Here is a 20,405-nt window from a genome sequence, read left to right as displayed (position 1 = left end):
CAAAACAAGACATTCACTTGAAGGGTTTGGAGATTTTTCAGCTGCTTGACTGCAGGAGGCGGCGTTTATGAAGAAGTGTGTTGCTGATCAAGAAGAAGTTTTCCTGTGATTTTCCCGCTCAGCAAACACGTGCACAGATGATAACCGATGGTGCAAATAAGAGTTGATACTGGTTTGAAAATTCAACTGTTTTCCACCCGGGCAGTCGGCACTATGCAAAGTACGGGCGATACATCTCCACAGACCAACTATACTTAGCTGTTTGTACTATGATAGTAGCAACTGTGTGAACAGTAATGATCTGGTTTTTTGTATCGTAGATCTTCCAGAAAAAACATCTACTGTATGTTTGTGATTCATTTTGCCTTTTTCTTTTTTTCTTTTTTTTTTTCGTACTGACAAGCAGTCCACTTCCCCCGCTCCCAGCTCCAGAGGGAAGTAAACTCCAGATCAGTGTTTTATCAGGGCAGTTTCACCTGAAATCTGCAAGATGAAGCTTAACAGGCCTACAGACGGAGACCAGTCAACAGAATGGGAGACCTGAATGACCCAACAGCACTTTGAACTTAACTTCTCCCCTCCCTCCTTATTTCTTTTGTGTTTTTATTTCTTACGTACTTCCTCGACCTTCGCTTTCTTTTAACCTGCATGTTGTTTTTGTCTTTCACATGTATTTAAAAGAAGATACTTTAAGACAAAAAAAAAAAAAAATTGAACCACTCAAGTTTTATTTCTTCAGTACAACCTGGAAACTTAAGTTTTTTTTGTGTCACTTCCCTAAAATATCCTGTCTTGTTTGGTCAATTTTTAAAACATTTTTTTTGTAACTGTTTTGTCCCTGGAGCTTCCTGTGTGTTGGTGAAGAATCTGTCTTCTTCTAAAGCCTTACTCCCCCGACTGGCGTTCAGGTTTCCACGTTGGCTGACTGACCTCTCTTCCTTGTCGTATCAAGGCTCGCCTTCTTTTTTCTGCTGTTAAGGACGATGATGTACTTGGTGTGTGTGTGTGTGTGTGTGTGCGTGCGCGTGTGGAGGTGGGTGTATGTGTGTGTGTGTGTTATATCGTTTCCAGGCCTGGAACTAATACCATTTAAAACCCTATTAAACACCTTCATGTTGGATTGATTTATGTTTGCTAGCACAATAGCTCCCTCCTCATCCCGAAACCCAAAAGGCAATCCAGGCAGAAGCAATCAGTCGTTAACGAAGTCTTTGATGGGATTTTGAATGCTATTTGCTCCAAGATCTGTGTTGTATATTGTATATGATACACACTTTTGGACTCATATGTAAATTTGCATTAATTGCTGACTAACAGCGAAAGAATATTCTATTTAATTCCTTCTCTCTTGGCTGTGGGATCCTAGATGTTTAACTGCATGGATGTACTGTATCTCTGCAGAGTCAACTAGCAGCTGTGTGATTTTTACACAAAAATAAAAACGGCACAATATTTTAAACTCTGCTCTCCTTACTGACTTCTTCATTCATATGAGAAACTGGTCTGCTATTTGTAAAAAAATTAACTTTGACTTACAAGTAAAAAATAATAATCCAACACTGAGGAAGCTGAAATGAGTAAAGTCTGAGTGTAATTCTTCATTGCACACTGCAGTGACTCCAAGTGCTATAAAATACAGACTAATTATATTTACCCAAAATGCCCTCCTGCAACCACCTAATCAACCTGTAGCAAACCTCCGGAGGTGATGTGTCACATCAAACATCAAACAGTAGCTTTACTGCATTGTGGACAAAGCTTATGTGAGATATTTCCCTACAGTTGACAATAGTAATAAACAGTTGAATGTTTACAGATTTTGATGATTTCAATCCTGCAGCAAACGGACATTTAAAATTATCTTATTTTTTTTATTTTATTTCATGAACTTAAAATAGAAAAAAATAAACAGTAATCACATGTGCAAAAGTTAGTCAGTGGTCAGATTTCTTAACTGTGGATGTGGAAATGCTGCTTCAGGGTTGTGTGGCAGTCAGCGTCACGGGGAGCAAAATGGATCCTACCAAATGTTAGTAAATTCTGGATCTCGAAATCCACCATGAGCTACTTCAAGAAACACAATCTTTTTGCTTCTGAACGGCCCCTCACGGTCCTCTGACCTGAACATCACTGACGGTCTGTGGGCGCACAAACATGCTGTGTGTGCAAGACGGCCTAAAAATATCTCAGAACTTGAAGTGATCAGCGGGAGGAGTGGGTGAAAATTTCTAAATCGGGAACAGGAAGACTCTCTGCCAAAGAGGGGTTACTTAGTACTGACTCAGCAGGGTGCTCCAACTTCTGTATCTGCGCATTAACATTTGAAGAAAAGGCTCATTTTTAATCTCTGTCTGCATGTTTTATTTAAACCTTATCACTTAAAACAATAATAAAAAAAAAAAGTGTAATTTGCTCAAACTTTTGCAGACAACTGTAAATGTTGACCTACATTTTACTGGCAAGTTTACTTTCTTTTTGTGTTTCACAGTTAAGCTAAAATAATAGGGAGTGCATCATTTTATAATTGATATACCACGTGATTAATGTGAACACTGGGAAAGTCACACTAATGTGATTATTTGACTGTATTTACGTGGAATCCATCTTGTCATCTTGAACGTTGTCGTGTTGTCTGGGTGTGTGGGTATTGAGACTTAAATAATGTGTGCGGTGAAACCAGTTCTCGACACTCACATTTATGCGTGACACTTATTTGTAAGAATAAGAGCAAAGTTATGTCAGAATATCTCAGAATGTGGTGCAAATATTTTGTATATAGAGACATTTTTTTGATTTAATAGACAAGAAATGCTTTATTTGTTAATTACTCTTAAATGCTTCACTCAGCTCAAGAACTCAGAAACACCGTTGACAGTAACTGCAAAGAGACACAACAGGTTTGAGCAGGTTTTATTAAATCTCTATGTATTGCTTCATTGCTAGGCTGTTTTTCAGAGGGGCTCAAAGCGATCCTGAATTATCAACGTCTGTTTTACCAAATTCAATCTCTCTCTAATCAGTGACTTCAACTCCAGCAACTTCTTCAACCAGCTCGGATATCACCTATCCAAGATCTGCAGAGGGGTCGATCAGGTCATTAAAGTCACTGAAACAGCCTGGATTAATTTAGTTTTCTATACGTTTGTTGCAGCATCAATTTATTGCTTTATGGAATTGCATTAGAGAAAATAAGAGTTTAATCAAGTGTTAGAAAGGCTGACTGCAGAGAGTAAACCCCATCTGACATAAGGCCCTGCGTTGGAGGGACAACAGACATGAGTCAGGCCAATTATCTACTAAATATCTCCTACAGCAGGACAAAGAGCTCTAATGTAACAATATAAATCTCTTGAGTTTTAACTGGATCATTTGCAAAAGCAGGACTTTGGGGGGGATTTACAACAGGATCAGTGGGTTGGCTTCAGGTTTTCTTTTTTCCAGGGGTGTTTCAATGAATCCAGAACATTCTCTCGTCAGCAGACAATGCAGGTCGGGGTGAACATCCAACTCTGAATTTATTTGACCACACTGAGGAAAAAAAACAGAACAGAGAGAGTGAGATCAGAGATTAACAGTGATGCTTAAACATCCTACCTTCCTTAGAAAGTAAATTCATTTTAATTCCATATAATCCAACTGAGTATAACTTTAAATCACATATAGTGAAAGCAGCATTACCACTTTGAAGAACAACCAACTGTAAACTACTGCACAGAAAACACTGGGTCAAGAAAAAACAAAAGCTCTGTATGATAGACAGCTTCATTTGTTATAATTAGGTGGGAATATAATATATCCTGTTTTGGACATTTTCAGTATTTTTATTGTTTATATGTTTTCAGATCAAATGAAGAAAGTAAAAAAAGAAATGAGGAAAAAAGGAAGTAAAGAAAGAACAAATACGGATAAAAGGAGGGATACAAGAGAGGGAATAAGTAAAGATGATATTTAAGTACTTATTAACGTAGTCACTAGAACTGTCAGATAAATGTAACACAGTAAGAAGAACCATATTCAAAATGTAGTGGAGTGAAAGTAGAAAAGGTTAAGTAAGATTAGTATTTTAAGTAAAGGACCAGTGCCTCACATTTACATGGGAGAATATGCTCGTTGACTTGGTGAAAGTTATACCAGTCTCATGTCTGGACAGTAAACATGAAGCCACAGCCAGCAGCTGGTTAGCTTAGCTTAGCATAAAGACAGGAAACCTTACTGACATGAAAGTGGTATCAATCTTTTCATATATCTCTCAGCAAGAAAGCAAATGAACATATTTCCCAAAATGTTGAACTGTTCCTTTAAATGTGAACGATTCAAGCCCTGCTCATCACTCACACGCTGGTTTCCTTGTAGCGGTCCAGAGCCTCCTGGGCCACCACCTCAGAGAACTTGGGGTTGGTCCAGGGGATGTCGCCCGGCACGGTGAAGTTCATGGGAGGAGAGTCGAAGAGCTGCACGGACACGTTTGTTTGTACCGGCTGCTGCTCCTCACCCGGCTTCTCCTCGGTGTCCCTGCAGATCACCTGCAGCACAGGGAGGAAGGGTTTCAGCTCATCCTGTTATTCAGCACGTCAGAGAAATATAATCACCAGCCACTTTGGTAATTGATTAATCACTGTAATCATTTTTTTTATTAAAAATGCCAGGATTTGATGCTTTTATTTGTTTTGTGTTTGTTGGACAAAGCAACCAGTTTGATAATGTCTCATTTAGGAAATTAAATTTACCTTGACCTTTGACCTTTAACCACCAAATTCTAATCAGTTCATCCTTGAGTCCTTGTGCCAAATTTCCCTCCAAGCGACTGAGATATTGTGTTCATGAGAATGGAGTGGACAGGTTGGTCGATTTATAGCCACTTTCTGAATGGTCAGTTTGTGGCCGTGTTCTGATTGGTCTATTTATAGCAATTTGTATCAACAAATCAGAACACGGCTACAAACCAACCAACCTATAACAATACGACTACGCCCCAACCAGTCAAGATACAGCTGCAAACCAACTAACAAATCAGAATAAAGGTTCAGACCAACCAACCAATCCAAATAGAGCTGCAAACCAATCTTTGGGTTACAGAGAATGAGATTGACAGGTGAATTCAACAAAGCCGCCCTACGTACTGTCTGAAAGCGGAAGATGCCGTCCTTGCTGTTGGTGTTGTTTGCCAGAGACGACACCCAGCCAAACTGCTTGTTAAACAGGTCCAGGATGGAGGAGGTGTTGAACATCTGCTCCTCGAACCTCTCCAGCTCGGTGTTGTACTGCTGAGTGAAACGCTCGGCCATTGCCAAAGCCTCCTCCAGCTCCTGCTTCAGGGGGCTCTCCAGAGGTTTCCTCCCGGAGCAGTCTGTGAAGGAAAACATCATCATCATCTTCATGGGGTCCAGTAAACTTCGAAAGACCGCTTAGCAACTGCTACACTCGGCTGGACTACACTGCTTTTCAGTTCAACTTAGCCTGGCTCTATTGGGGTTATCTGGCTTCACTGAGCCTAACATTGGCCACCAAGGATAACCTGTATCACGAAGCTGGCTACCAACCGGCTCGCTCAGCTCTGGCTTTATCTGGCCACAGGTTGTTAATTAAAAGTGAAATCATCAGAACCGTGAATGAAGTACTTAATATAACATGAGACGAAATGGTGAAAAGGTGTTGCAAAGAGTGATACTCAACAAGGTGAAACCTTTATTATCACAAACTCTCCTCATGATCGGTTTGGACAGTGGTCTGGCTGTGCAGCATCGGTTACCATGGCGATCTACCCCAGTTAAAAGTGACCCTGCTTCGTAATACCAGAAAACCTGAGAAGCACCCAGAGAAAGCTTGGAGGTCCAGGCCCCTGGAGTCTACAGCGACACTGACACGTGTTGTTCGTTCACGGCAGAGGAACAAAAACATCATTAACACAAAGGAAGAGATTACATAATTAAATTACACTCTCTCTGAATCGCTGCTCATTCATTTGAAGCACTTCCTTTTGTCATTATGATTATGAATTCTAATTTTGTTGCTCGAATTAAAACATCTCTGGCTCCTGGTTCAGGCCTCCATCTCCTGTTTCCTGTGAGAGGAGGCTGGATGAAAGGACACAGCCGGACCTCTGCACATGCTTTACCTTTTAAATGGTTCTCATTATTTGTTTTATGACATCTTACATAATTCATAATTCTTCCCCACTGTTCCTCCTAATTTTTTAACTTTCTTGTTTTCAAAGTCTGTATCACTGTCATCTACATTTCTATAACATGTTTAGTGTACTCATGTTTACATTTTGGATCAATGATAATATTGGTCAAAAAAGGAACATGTCACCAGCGAGTGATGTTACCAATATGTTGGATGTCTTTGCACTTCTGACACTCGTCGCGGAACTTGATGCAGCCGGCGGAGTTGCGGCGAATCTCTCTGCAGGTCATCCTACCGTTGCCAAAAGGTTTGGTGATCACCACGTCCTCGTTCACGCTGCCGTCTGCAAGCACACAAATACATAACAACCGTTTATTTCAGGTTCACACGAATGCTTGAAAGTAACCAAAAAATATTGATTTGATTTGTTCTTTTTCCGTTCATTGCACTTTGTATTAAGTTTAATGATAAATAAAAACTATTCACCTTTAAAAGCATTCTTGCTTATTTATCTCGGTGCAACTTTTGCACAGTGCTCTGTAAAAACCAAGAGGTTTATATGCATGCTTGTAAACAAAATAACATTTGCACTTCATTAGAAATACTCAATCACTACATTCCAGCTCGCAGTACAATTTGTATTTGTTCATCATATTTTGTGAGTTTTAACCTGTTGCATTTTGACATTGATGGGAAACATTTTGCTCCTCATCACATAAGGGATTTGTTTTGATGATACTTATTTCAAAACTAAATTTTTTTTTATACAATATCATCATATTTGACAATTTATATGTCAGTGAAATTCCAAAGTATTGATTGTTTTTTCTCAGTATTTTTTATTCTTGGTTTTGGCTTCTTTTCAGCTCTGTCGGTTCTCTCACATCAATTTGAAACCTCACATAACAAAGTGCTGATGGCGAAACTTCTTCTATAGCTCAGACAGTAAACACTGTTTCAAATTGTGATTTAGATACTTTAAAGTCTTTTTTCATGAAGTCTTTGAGGTATCTTTATCTCCTGCCTGTATAGGACACTATTAAAAGGTTTACCTAAAAAAGGTCTGTGCTGGAACAAAGTGCTGATGTCTGCGCAGTCTTTTCACAATTGACAGTCAAAAGACAATTAACAGAGCATCTGTAGTTGAGATCTTAGCTTAGGAAGTCAGAAATCGTACCCTCATTAGGAAAAGTGTCAGAGTCGATGTCCATCATGGAGCCCATAGATCCAAAGAAGTTCCTGCCCATTCCCATCATGGGGGAGAACAAATTCTGGAAGCGGTGGAACGGATTGTGGAACAGCGAGCGAACGGATATGGTGTGTTGTTCTGGGTCGTGTCTGAGCGGTTCAAATAAGATATCGGGAACAATGATGATCGGAGGGAAAAACTGGACCTGTTCAGCCACCTGAGGAAAAACAAAGAGGAATACAACCATCACTCAGATACACTGTACCCTTATATTTTTATGTAAGCGAACAATTAAGTATACGTGAGTCTCGTGTTTGTGTGACCTGCAGGTAAACAGTACCTTCATACTGTCTGAAAATATGCTGTCCACGCCGTCAGCCATCTCAGTGTACTTCTCCTCCAGGTTCCTGAACTCTCTGTTCTGTCGCTGTCCCTCCCGCTCCAGGACGTCCATTTTCTCCCCGTTGATCCAGATGGAGAAGGGAGACGTCCTGTTCAGCACCTCCTCCAGCTGCAGAGGAAACGCACAGCTTTTCATTTCAGATCAAGCCTTTCCCGAAGGTGACTGCTGACTGGTTTTTGAAACATTCATTTGAGTCAAAATAAACTACTCGACTAACAAGATCACTTTATTCCGATAGAAAAACACCATCAATAAACATCATCAATAAATCTGCACTGTATCTATCATAAAAGATGACATCATATCTGGATTGTAATGAGGACATGTGTGTGTCTCACCTGGCGTCCCACCAGTCCAGATCCGCTGCTGCATGTCCTGGAGTAGTATCTAACACAGGTGTTCTTCAGACAGGGCTTACACTCCTCCCACAGGGCCCTCATGGTGTCGTTGCAAACCTCCTCCTCCTGCTCCAGCTTGGCCTCCATCTCCTGAGCTGTACGCATCGCCTCCTGCGGTAAAACATTTCAACTTGTCTTGGGATCTTAAGAACTTAGGTCATATTTTAACAGCTACTGCATCTATGTATGAAAAAGAGCTTGTTAATCCGTTTATCATTAGGGAATCCTACAATATAAAGAAACACTGTCTCATTCTGGCATCAGTGCTGATATCTGACACAAATCACTATTGTCATGTACGTCTTTCTGCTGCTTGGTCTTCTCCAGGGAATCCAAAAACTTCTTGTGGTCCTCTGAAGATTTCTGCATCACAGTCTTCATCTCCTTCACTCCGTTGATGGCGTTTTCAATCTGTTTATCCAGATACTTCTCTCCCTGAAGGGAGAGGTCTGCAAAGAGAAACATAACCTCATTCTATAACTTCTGCTCATTTGTTAGTTACCTCAGTTTTTTATTTTATTATTTTTAAATATGGGTCTCTAAGATTTGTGGTGCCTCCACAACAGAATGTAGGCAAATGGGTTTTAGTTTGTGGTGTTCAAGAGCATTAAAAAATACACTGAAATATTCCAACACCAGGATGTTTTTGAAAAAACAATGTCCTGGTTATTCTGCTTAATCCAAAAACATAACTTTGTACAGTTTTTGGTGGAAAAAAATCATAATAAAAAAGAAAAATACACAAATGCAAAAAGTTTATTTTTAACCCTTAGAAGTTTCCTGACGCTGGAGCAGTGACACTCACGGGTCAGATCTTCTTTTGAAGGAGGGAGGATGCAGTTGGCCGAGGCCAGGAAGAGGGTCACCACAGCCAGGAACTTCAACCCCTTCTTCTTCATCATCATCATCATCATCATTAACATCCTCTCTGACTCTCACAGGGCCAGCAGGCAAGGATGAGAAAAACCTGGAAGAAACATCAGACATGGATCTGTGAGCCTCCTGGCTGATGTAATGTTGTTGTAATGACCCTGCACCTCCACTAGAGGGAGGTATACACCGTAGACACCGGTCAGAGACCTACGCAGTATGAAATGAACACTCTTGCTCAGCAGTTTTCTGCACTTACACAGCACCAGTCAATACTAATAAATAATTCAAAGTCATGCCCACTGAAAACAAAAGATTAGCAAGGACATTATCTCCAAACTGACCTCAGATCAGTGTTTCCTGTGACTTTGACCGCCTGTGCCTCTCAAGAGCATTATATAAAGAGAACAGCAGGCCCTTTCTCTGTTTACCCATTTTTCCTGACTTGTGCTCGGTCAGCTGCCCGTATATTCAACAATGATAGATTCAACAGAGAGTGACTATAGCATTCGATTTCTTTTCTTCCTCCACCTCCTCGTCACTCACACACACACACACACACACACACACACACACACACACACACACACACACACACACACGATAGAGACAGAGAGAGACAGTCAGCAGACAGATGGACTGGCCCTCTCTCCTCTCTGCGTAGTCTTTCCCAGGCAGTACAAGTCTCTCTCTGTGAGTCTAATCTCTGTTCATTGTTTTTGCAGCCAAACATTAATCCTTCCTTTTCCTCTACATACACAGCTAAATGCACCAGTCGACCTGCCTTTGTCAACCAGACTAATGACGTTAGTTCAACTGAGCTTGACGGTTCAACCTCGAAAACAGTAAATTGTTGACTTTTCCTGAGCTTTCAGCCACATCTTAGTGGCTTTCATCAGCCGATGGAGACTTTTTTGTTTACTTGTTATCCACCTGTAATCATGTGACCCAAATTCCATATTTAGGTCACATGATGCCTAATTTATTTCCATGATCACTTAGCAAACTTCATTTGCTGATGAAGACCATACAACGTAGCTGAAAGCTCCAGACAATTTCCAGTAAGAGGACCTTGTGTAAGATTTTTTTTTTTTTTAATTTAAAATTTAAAATTAATTTTAATTTTGCTAAAGCATACGAAAATAATGTTGAGCGGGTATCAATATATTTTGGCCATATGGTGTAATCATGTTATGATCGGTCAATATATCACGCATGGAAAGAAGACGTTGACGTTGAGCTATTTGCTGTGTTTACTTTCTGATCTGCATACATTTTAAACATGAAGTGAAATGTAAACAAAATGTATTTTATTTGACTAAATTTATATTTTTAACTATTTCAGATGAGAGAAAGCGTTTGTTCATCTCCTCCAGTCACTCTTGTGCACAGTCACCTGCTCGCCCACAATCTCCTGTTCCTATGGAAACAAGCTAAATACGTTGTGCACGGCGTGTCGTTTCTGCATCCGTTAAATTTGACTACAGATTTATAACTTGAAAAAATCAATTTGTTATTTAACCCCCTAACATACAATATTCCCTCCCTCCCCTTTTTACCCCTCTAAACCTTTCTAAACCATTCAACCAAATGCAAATGTCTTGCACATATTTGGCATTTTTGCAAACTTTTGCATCCCTGATTTAACACTGTGGGTTTCTCACCTATGAGATAAAGCAAGTTGCAACTATTATTCAATACAACTTACGCTAAAGAGTTTCTGGTATCTGTTCTCATCACAGGACGGACAAACTGAGCGCACTGAATCTCTGTTCGTTATTTTAATCTGAAAAATGTCACCAACTGTTCCAAACCCAGCAGGACTGGACGCCCACATGAGAGCTAAATAAATGTCCCACTTTCTCCGCTCTATATGAGCTCACGTGTTCGTGAGTTTAACACTTAGAGTCGCTAACACAATGAGGTCATTATTCATGTGACAATAAACCTCTCGTTTAATTACAGCATGCCAGGGAGTGGAGGGTTTGTAAACAGGGGCCGGCTGCTTCCAGTGATGCCTTATTTAATGAGAAAAAAAACAAAACAAAACAGAAAGAGTAAGGTTTGACGTACAGAGAGAGGACAGAATGAGCAAGAGAAAAAAATCAGTCAGAGAGAGTAAAACAGGGAATGAGAGAAAGGGAAACACGTAAAAATGAAAAGCAGAAACAATTTACAATGCAGAGGTCCAGCTATGTTATCTGTTGAAAAGCAGCTGCAGGGATCCTGGTTACACAACAGAAAGAATGCAAACTCCACTCCAGATGTTGACTGCAAGGCCTTCCAGAAAGTTCAGTTTCAGCTTCATGAAGTGAAATACAGAGAACTGTCCACTGTGCTACAGATCAGGGAGCAATTTCTATTTTTTCCTGGTGAACATATTCACATCTGCATCAGATTGTTTTCTATCTAAACCTATTTTATTTTACTTTGCATTCTGGTACTTATATCTATATATAATATTACAATATTACTACTGTGTTGTTATTGTTGTATTTAAGAAAGAAACAATTTATTAATTAGTCAGTTAATAAATTAGTTGATCATCAGAAAATTAGTACACAACTATTTTGATAATCAGTTAATAGTTTGAATCATTTTTAAAGAAAACTTTTGCTCCTCCTTCAATCTCATGAAGATTTCCTGCTTTTCCTGATCTCACATCAAGGAAATAATACCTTGATTAATCAATAATAAAAAATAACCATTAGTTGCAGCAATAATGGTTTTATGTATGTATTTATTATTTGTATCTATAGTTCTTTCTGCATTGTGTTACCTTTGAGCCCGTCTCTGTGCTGCTGTAACATGTTATGTCTTCTCCCATCTCACCTTTGTGTGCTGCTGTGTCTGAAATACCTGATTTAGTGAGGAACATCATGCTGCCGATGCATGTTTTCGCTGTTACTTCACTAACCATGCCGCTGTTTCTGTCTCATCTTCTCTGCTAGAAGTTAAAAACCTGCACAAAAGGCTTTCCCAATGCCAGAAAAAGAAGAAGGAACAATTAACTAATCTGGATCATCCCAGCTCCATTAACAACGAATGGGACACTGGAACATTTGGCCTCATTTTGGCCTCATTTTAAGTGTTTGGGGATTTTTTGCACCCAGAGGATTCACTTGTCACACACTTGCTAAATTAAGGCCAGTTCTAAAACAGAAAATCTACTAAAATCCCTAAAATCTACCTTATATTGCTTTAAGGTCATTCTACAGTATTTGTACATTAGAGGAACATTTGAACCTAAATGATTAGTACAATTTTACAGATGAATTTAATTTTAGACTCAACTCTAAAAAACTATAAAGTGTATTCAAGTGAACCAAACCACAATGCCATGATGTCATCTACCCTAATACAGTTGTTTTGATCCAGAGATGGAGGTCACACCCATGAGTAAGCAATACAAACAACACCTACAGCAGTCAGCCATGAAGTCAGCATTTCTGCATGAAGAAAAAGATCTGCAGGGACCAACATTAAAAAAAAAATAAAAAAATAAAAAAATAAATAAAATCAATGCACATAATGAAGCCAAATCAGAGTTAGAAATGTAAACAATATTTATATAACATTTCATGAGATAAACCTGGAAAATGCACCATTCTGCTCTAAATTGTTAGAATAAAACAGTCATACAGCATAAAAACTGCATATAAACAGATCATCTATCTCTGAGCATCACCGAGCTACAGACTCTCAAAAACAACAGCAGCCCCTCTGACTCACCTCTGTCTGTTTCCTTAGGACTCCAGACTGTCTGAAGCTGCTTCAGTCTCTCTGCTGCTCGTTTTTATACTCGTGGATAACGGGGACGGTGCAGATATGTGATTCACTGAACAAGCATGCTACTGTCAAACTGCAGTGAAAGAAAAGCCGGCGTCCTGTCTTACCCTTCAAAATAAAACCATTACCAAGAATGTTTCTGTCAAAAAAAAAACAAAAAAAAAACCAAAAGACAAAACCAGACTCATTGGAGTTGTTTTCTCGCGTGTGCCGTGTAAAACCTCAGCATTGGCATTTTGGGATTATCACCTCACAATCCCTCACACTAGACACTACGTTTGGGAACCACTTGACTAAACTAGCTAGAACTTGTACAAACCAGCTCCACCTTGTGCAAATACAAGAGGACATTGATGCATCAGTATTTACCCTCGAAATATGACCATCATGAGTGTACCAGTGGCAGATGTAGGCTACTGGATAACTACATTTACCATTGTAAGCATGAGGTTAAGATTATGGTATATCACAGTTTGATTAGGTTTAGGCATTAAAAAACTACTAGGTTAGGATCGTGGTTTGGATTAAAATAAGTAGGCATACTTCCTCGAGGTTAAATGACCTCTGTTGCCATGGTTACACATTCCCGAAGAATGAATCCCGTCCAACACTAAGTGAAAAAACATTGAGCTTTTATTTTGAAATCAAAATCCATTTTCCTGTGGTGTTTAACTGTTTCTGACTTGACGCCGCTGAGCCTGAGGACTTTTCCAGAAGTTTTGTAATTTATTGGCAGCAGCACACAGAGCTGCTGAGCAGAAAGACAAACATTTGATTCATCCTGACCGTGACTCAACATTTCATAAATTCACTTTCACGTTTCATTGTCTGCATATTAACAAATGACCAGGTCACTGTTTCACAACAGATTCACAATTACTAGAAAAAGACTATAAAGGCAAAACATACAACAAAAATGACTTGCAAAATTCACAATGCATATAATCACAGTTTGTACAGTGAGAGCTTGCTTTAAACAAACCATTAAGAATTGTGTTTAATAGTATTTAATAATAAATTACATAGTACACAACAACCACAAAGAAACAGAAAACAACCACAACAAGCTGCAAAAAGACTAGAGATGCAAAATGAACAGAAGAGAGATAAAAAAAACAAAAAACAACTACCACAGAGATGCAAAACAACAATGAAAAGATGCAAAACAACCACAAAGAGATAGAAAACGAATGACACGGCTGTATGGTTTGTGCTTGTTTTGTGCCTCTTTCAGTGTGGGTGTCTTGCTCTTTTGTTGGAGGGGTGAAGGGGCATTTCCATGCCTGTGCTCAGGGGCCTGTTGTGGCTGAATCTGCCCATTGTTAAAGCTTAAATCTTATATACAAAATTTTTATAGCTACTTAATCATGCATTAGATATTTTTTGATTTACCATATCCACTGTAAAGCCACCGTCTGCTGTTAATACATGTTCCTATACTGTAGGACAGTGTGCACAGAAGGATGAAGGTGTTACAGAAGAAAACTTTTATTAACTTAAAAAAACTCCATTGCAATAAATCACAGCAGATTTAATAGAGAGCTTCTTGTTTTAACGAGGCCTAAAAACCATCAATCTTGTGTAATTTGTTGAACTTCAGAGCGTCTGATTGTTTTGACTAACAAAGAGCAGCTTGTACTAACATGCACCACTTTCTGTAAGTGTGAGTAAAAAAGTTTTTGGGAATTTAAAACAGCAGACAGAAGAACTAAGGAAGGTGAAAGCACGAACACACACACACACGCACGCGCGCACACACACACACACACACACACACACACACACACACACACACATTCATAACAGGGTTGTGTGGTAGGTGAGTCAAGTCAGAATCAAGTCCCTGTCAAATAAATTGTTATTATTGCTGAACGGCTGCATCATAGGGGATGGACGTTCCAGTAACAAACAGGCACACACACACACACAAACACACACACACACACACACACACACACACACACACACACACACACACACACATTTTGAAAAAAAAAGAAATAAATTGTTGTGTTGGTGAAAAGCTGCTACTTGTGATTTCACATCCAATAACACACTGCTCCTGTCTCTCTGGAGGGTGGGACACCGCAAAAGGGCTGGTTTTGACGAGGTACCCAAAATAAGGCAGGATTTGAACTGGGCGCTGTAACACTGGTACCTTACATTCACAGATGAACCCACATGCTGCTGATTGCAGTGGGAGCTTCTCTCTTTTCAGTCCTCACTTTGGGTGTTGGACTTCAAAATTCAATGAGCCTCATAAGCTCTGAACCCACAGACTCAGAACTTCCAAGCAGTCCTTTGGTTACAGACACTTGAGGCTCATTGCTTACAGTGCCTCAGTCTTTCATCTGGGTATTGGACTTCAAATTCACCAAGGATTGAACCCACCGCCTCAAAACTTCAGACACCTCTGAAGCTGTTATTCTTTGGGCTTTCGAGCCTTAGGGTGTTGGACTTCAAAATTCAGTGAGCCTAACAAGGATCGAACCCACATCCTCAAAACGTCCAAGCACTCCTCAAACACCCTGAGATAGCTGTAAACAGACACGGTATCAATATTTGATCGAGCCATTGAGTATTTATTTTCAGTGCAGTCCCTGAGGATTGATCCCAAGACTTCAAAACTTAAGAGCGGTCCTCTAACAACCTGAGCTATTATACCAGACACACTTAAACTTTCTGTGAGCCTTTGACTCTTTCCATTGGACGTTGGACTTTAATGAGCATCAACATGATCAAAACCTTTCTTTGATCTTTAGTTTTTGTCCTTTGGAAGTCAAACTTCAAAATTCATGTTCACTCATGAAGTTACCTGAGGATTGAACCCAGAAACTCAGAACTTCAGAGCAATGTACAAACACAATGAGCCACTTGGTCTGACAAATTTGAGGAGTATTTCTTAAGAGTTTTTGAGTCTTCACTTTCCATATTAGACATCAAAATTCACTATGGCCTCCTCCCCACCTCCAGAGGCATAAAAGCAGTGGAAAACCATGGGTAGATAATATTTTGAAATAAATCAAATGTTACATTAATAAGAAAAAATGAATTGAAATGTGATGAAATTTCTGTGTGATTTTTAATGATGAGACTGTACTGTTGAACCTCCAGGGACTCCTTTACCTTCCTTGCATGAGGAGTGTGGGAGAGGTGAAGAGTTCAGGTCTGGTTGGAGGCGAGCAGGGAGAACCTTTTAACATATGTATATTGTATATACCATTGATTTGATGATTTGGAGTTAAACAGGTCTCCTTATTGTTTGTTGCCTATACAGTTAACTTTCACAAACTTTACTCCATAACAAATACATTCTTGTATTTAGCTACAGGTTTTAATTGTGTTGTTCTGGGTCTAGTGGAGCATGTTTTTGAGAGATCTCTTTTCCATCAGTGTAAAAGCCAAATGTCACACTAGGGGGCAGAAACTCCATTCTTATCAACACTGTCTACTTACATAAAGCGTCAGAGTTTATTTCATGACACATGTGTTTCCATAATTCCATCGTAGTCAGAAACTTAAGTTTCTTTTCATGCATCTTTATGTGTCACTGTCTACCACATGCGGTCCTTCGTGATTCAGTGTAAAAGCCAAATGTGACACTAGGTGGCAGGAACTTCATTCTAACAAACTGTCCTTCCTCAAGGTCTAAACACCGTCTGATTAAGGTATGTTACTCCCTATGCTCCGTTCTTACCAGATGCCAGCCTTCATGGTTAACCATTGAAAGTTCACCAGTAAAGCTGCATGAATCAAGAGCATTGTCACTATGGTTACATGCGTGTTATGTGTATGTGTTTTTTTTTTTTTTTATCTTATTCTGGATAGGAAATATATAAGAAACATGGTTATTCAGATCCCTATACAAATAATACAAACAGTATCCATATTTTTTACTTATTTTTTAATAATTTGCATGAAGTTGTGTCTTTGTTGTTTCTCCTCACCTGGTGGGTGTCAGATAGGGGTGCATTCATAAACCCTACAGCAGCAGTTAAACACAAAGAGGCAGAAATACTCACCTGCAGGATGTATTTCTGCAGCACACAAGGGTTTTAGGTTCCTCCTGAGCTCTACACACCATCTCATGACCTGTTTGAGTATCACACTAACACAGTAACAACAAGTAAAGTACAAAACACAATGAAATCAGAATTTATTAAATATTCAATGACAAAATAAAACAAAAAATATGGGTGTCTTATTTTAATTCTTTATTTTACCTGATGAACTGTAGTCCCAAAATGAACTGTACTATGTTTTAATTATTTTTTCTGCATGTTATTTATATACTATTTTAATTCTTTATAAGTTGATTTCCCCAGCTACATTCAGGTTTCTGTAAACAGGAATCAAACCCAATTATAACCCAGTTACAAGGAAAGTAAACAAAACTAAATCACTTTTGTGTTTTGTCAATAGGATGATGTTTCAGATACATATTTCATACATTTGTTTGCTTCTATGAGAATTTATCCACTTCTTCTTTTACTGCATGTCTTCTGGTTGTTGACAACAACCCAGTGTTTTTTTAATCCACCACAACAAGTCAGTTTGAGCTTGTTTGTAGCGTCACACTGGATCTAAATACAGTAAAGAACAGTGAGCAGAACATCTGTGTAATGACAATAGTGGAGAAAATGTTGAAGCTATAAACATGAGAAATACACTGTAAAAATGTCCTGTGTACTCCTTCCAATATGGCCCCCACATGTAAAATTCTAGTCAATCGTGACGCAGCATCCCTCATTAAACAGAGGGTCAGCTGTTTGCGTGATGGCAGCTTTAGCTGATTTAATCTATTAAACAAATCAGTTCAAAACATTGCATGGGAATGTGAGATATTCTCCAGCATTCAGAGCTTGACGTTCAATTTTATATTATTCTTTTGCTTTTTGTGTATGTCATTTGTTCTTGCTGCACTACTTCTGGAGACTTGTTTGTTTCACAGCGTACTCCGGATGCAGCCTCATTAAACCAAGATGGATGCTGTTGCAAAAGAACACATTGCTTTCAGAAGGCGGTCCAGAGGATGGGAATGTTGGAGTGTTTACAGCCTCATTGCTCTTTTATCAAAGCTCATTCACAATAGGAAAAATCCTAAAAGATGCTGTGGTTAGCATGTTGTAGAGAGGCTCTGAGCCTCTCTTCTGATTGGCTGACTGTATTCTGAGCGATCGAATAAAAATAAAGCAGATTTCAGGTAAACACTGAACCAAATCCTGCAAGGTTTGATGGTGGGTCTGGGTGGGAGGCCCTTGGGTCATGACTGAGAGCGGTGACAGTTTTGGTGAAGTTCTGCAATTATGTTTTAAAAGGAAGACCTTAAATAATAATAATAATAATGATAAAAAAACATTCATATAAGATGTACCTTAATTGATCCCCTGTAGAGGAAATTCAAGTTTGACACAGCAGTACATTCGAGAAGAAGAACAAGTGGAAAATGTAATAAGAAATAAAATAAGAATAGAAAACACAATCTAAAGTAAATAAGTTAAAATAGAGGTACTATATACAATATATAAATAAGAGAATAAATAAATAATTATGTGGTTGCAGTGTGTGCATAGCAGTCATTTCTTTTTTGTTTTTTTCAAAATGATAAGAAATGGCAGTCCCCACTTTGTCTGTGTAGCCTAACAGTCCACTGTTGGTGAGGTAGGAATGTGTGTGTGTGTGTGTGGGTGGGTGTGAATGCATCCTGTGCCAAGCTGCTGTAGCGTATAGTTGGCCAACTTCACAACTGAAACCATGTATGTAGCTCTGCAGCCAATCCTCAACCAGTAGCATTAATTTCCACATTACAGCACACACATGGAAACACATGGAGAGCTCTGAATGAGATGCTCTGCTGGCCTCTAACACGAAACATAATTATCACCAGGCTTAATTGGTCCCATTGGTGGCACTGAACGACCCGGGGCTGACAGGCCACAGATGAACTTCAAACATTCGGATGATTCTGGTATCAATTTAGAGGAAATTGTGTTTCTGTGTGAGTGTGTTGGAATGTGCATGAACCCAGCTGATTAAGGAACTTCACATTCTAATCAAAGGCTGGTGGCTTCGTGATCAAGGACCAGCCAAGCGATATTGGTCATTAAATTACTTCATGGAATCATAATTTTGGAGCATCAGGGTCAGTGCTGTAATAACTTTCCTTTACTTTTCCGAGTGACGAGAAAGAGGGCCAGAAGAACGTGGCTTCAAAAACCATTCAGGGATGTAGAAGTAAAGCTCAAAAGGGCATTTAGTTTTGCTCTGATTATGGTTACGATGGTGATGCAATGCAATCACAAAACAATCTGGCAGCACTGAAATGTCCTGGTAACAGTAAAGTAGTAATCACAGTAAGGAATGCCCTTCGGGGTATTAGGAGTTTTGGTTCTGGAAAGTGTTTGTCTAAACAGAGTTTCTTAATTGGTCGACCATTACGTCAGCTTGACTTTGTGCCTTGATACTGTGAACACCTTTCCCTTCGTCATTTTAGCCGTTTTGGGGGATACCATGGCTATTTGTGAGAATAACTTTTGTGTTATATTGACATATATGAATGTGATTAGATGATTATGATGTCACCGGTCATTTTTGCCATGTATATATCCCTAATTTCCTTCCCATGGGTAGTTGCATTAGAAAAATCTGTGGTTGGTTCAAATGCAGCTAATACAATCAAAGGGAGCTGTGATTCTAGTGTGCAGTTACTCCTTGGATTGCAGTTTTATTCATTTTTTTGTATCAATCACCTATCCAACTGAGGGTTTGTGGATGTGCACATTGCTACTCTACCATACGATAACTTTTGTGTGGCCAAATTGTGAAAAATCCTTCTCTAAGTTAAGGGTTAAAGTCATGGCTCTTTATTGATGATATATTTATTGTCTAATAAGACATCAAATCTTTGCTCACAACTGTTAGGTAGTCATAATTAGAGAGTTTTCTCATTCTGATAATCCACAGAATATGTATTTGTGAATATTATTGTTATCTCAGCAGCTGAGTTGTCTTCACATTTTGTGGAAAAACATAAATATAACCCATTGGAAACCATAATATAGACCCATCATCTTGTGTTGCGGTATCTAACCATATTAAAACATCACAGTGAGTGCAGGAGAGGAAATAAAGGAGCTGAAAAATGGGATGCCAGACAGCCACTGGAGCTGCCTCGTCAGCTGGATGTGTGTGTGTTGGTGAGAGAATTACACCTGCTGTTAGTCTTACACGCTGGTAGTCGGGGTTAGTGGGAGCAAGCTGAGAAGACTGCAAACTGGTGCCAGATAGGGATTAAAGCTTTGACACGTGTGTTACTGTGTGAGTGCGTAGGTGCGTGGTCACAGGGCATATTTTCCAGTCTCGCAGGCCAAGGCCACAGATATTCAAGGTGCTCACTCCACAATGTTCAAACATTTGTTAGCAATTAGCCTCAGCCACAAAAGCAACTTTCAACAAAACACAGAGACCCTCCCTCCCTCCCTCCCTCTCTCTCTCTCTCTCTCTCTCTCTCTCTCTCTCTTTCTCTTTTTTTCTGTCTTTTTTCATCCTGTCCCTTTTCCAGTCCCTCCCTCATTTTCCAGTTTCTTTGTTCCCCTCCCATCTCTCTCACTCCGCTTTGCTCTTTCTTTCT

At 39.3% G+C, this 20,405-nt stretch overlaps 1 protein-coding gene across 1 annotated transcript; it reads right to left on the bottom strand.

Annotated features, from left to right (window-relative positions):
* Window positions 1–2,894: 2,894 nt before the first annotated feature.
* On the bottom strand, window positions 2,895–12,802 carry clu (clusterin). The gene is made up of 10 exons (XM_022738005.1): window positions 12,719–12,802; window positions 8,922–9,083; window positions 8,417–8,565; window positions 8,057–8,227; window positions 7,656–7,826; window positions 7,304–7,532; window positions 6,329–6,469; window positions 5,121–5,347; window positions 4,336–4,523; window positions 2,895–3,528 (listed from the first exon to the last, which is right to left on the bottom strand). Exons 2-10 carry the CDS (start codon window positions 9,037–9,039, stop codon window positions 3,516–3,518), a joined length of 1,407 nt encoding a protein of 468 aa, XP_022593726.1. The 5' UTR covers window positions 9,040–9,083; window positions 12,719–12,802; the 3' UTR covers window positions 2,895–3,515.
* Window positions 12,803–20,405: the final 7,603 nt, after the last annotated feature.

This window comes from Seriola dumerili, unplaced genomic scaffold, assembly GCF_002260705.1.
Source record: "Seriola dumerili isolate Sdu_G_001 unplaced genomic scaffold, Sdu_1.0 BDQW01000025.1, whole genome shotgun sequence".
NCBI classification, from domain to species: domain Eukaryota; kingdom Metazoa; phylum Chordata; class Actinopteri; order Carangiformes; family Carangidae; genus Seriola; species Seriola dumerili.
The sequence above is the reverse complement of the archived record's forward strand: the minus strand, read 5'-3'. Positions and strand labels throughout refer to the sequence as shown.

Coding starts and splice junctions, on each gene's coding strand:
- clu (XM_022738005.1), bottom strand. CDS start 9,039: ATGTTAATGATGATGATGATGATGATGAAGAAGAAGGGGTTGAAGTTC. Junction 7,827..8,056: donor CTGGACTGGTGGGACGCCAG/GTGAGACACACA, acceptor TTTCCTCTGCAG/CTGGAGGAGGTGCTGAACAG. Junction 7,533..7,655: donor TATTTTCAGACAGTATGAAG/GTACTGTTTACC, acceptor GTTTTTCCTCAG/GTGGCTGAACAGGTCCAGTT.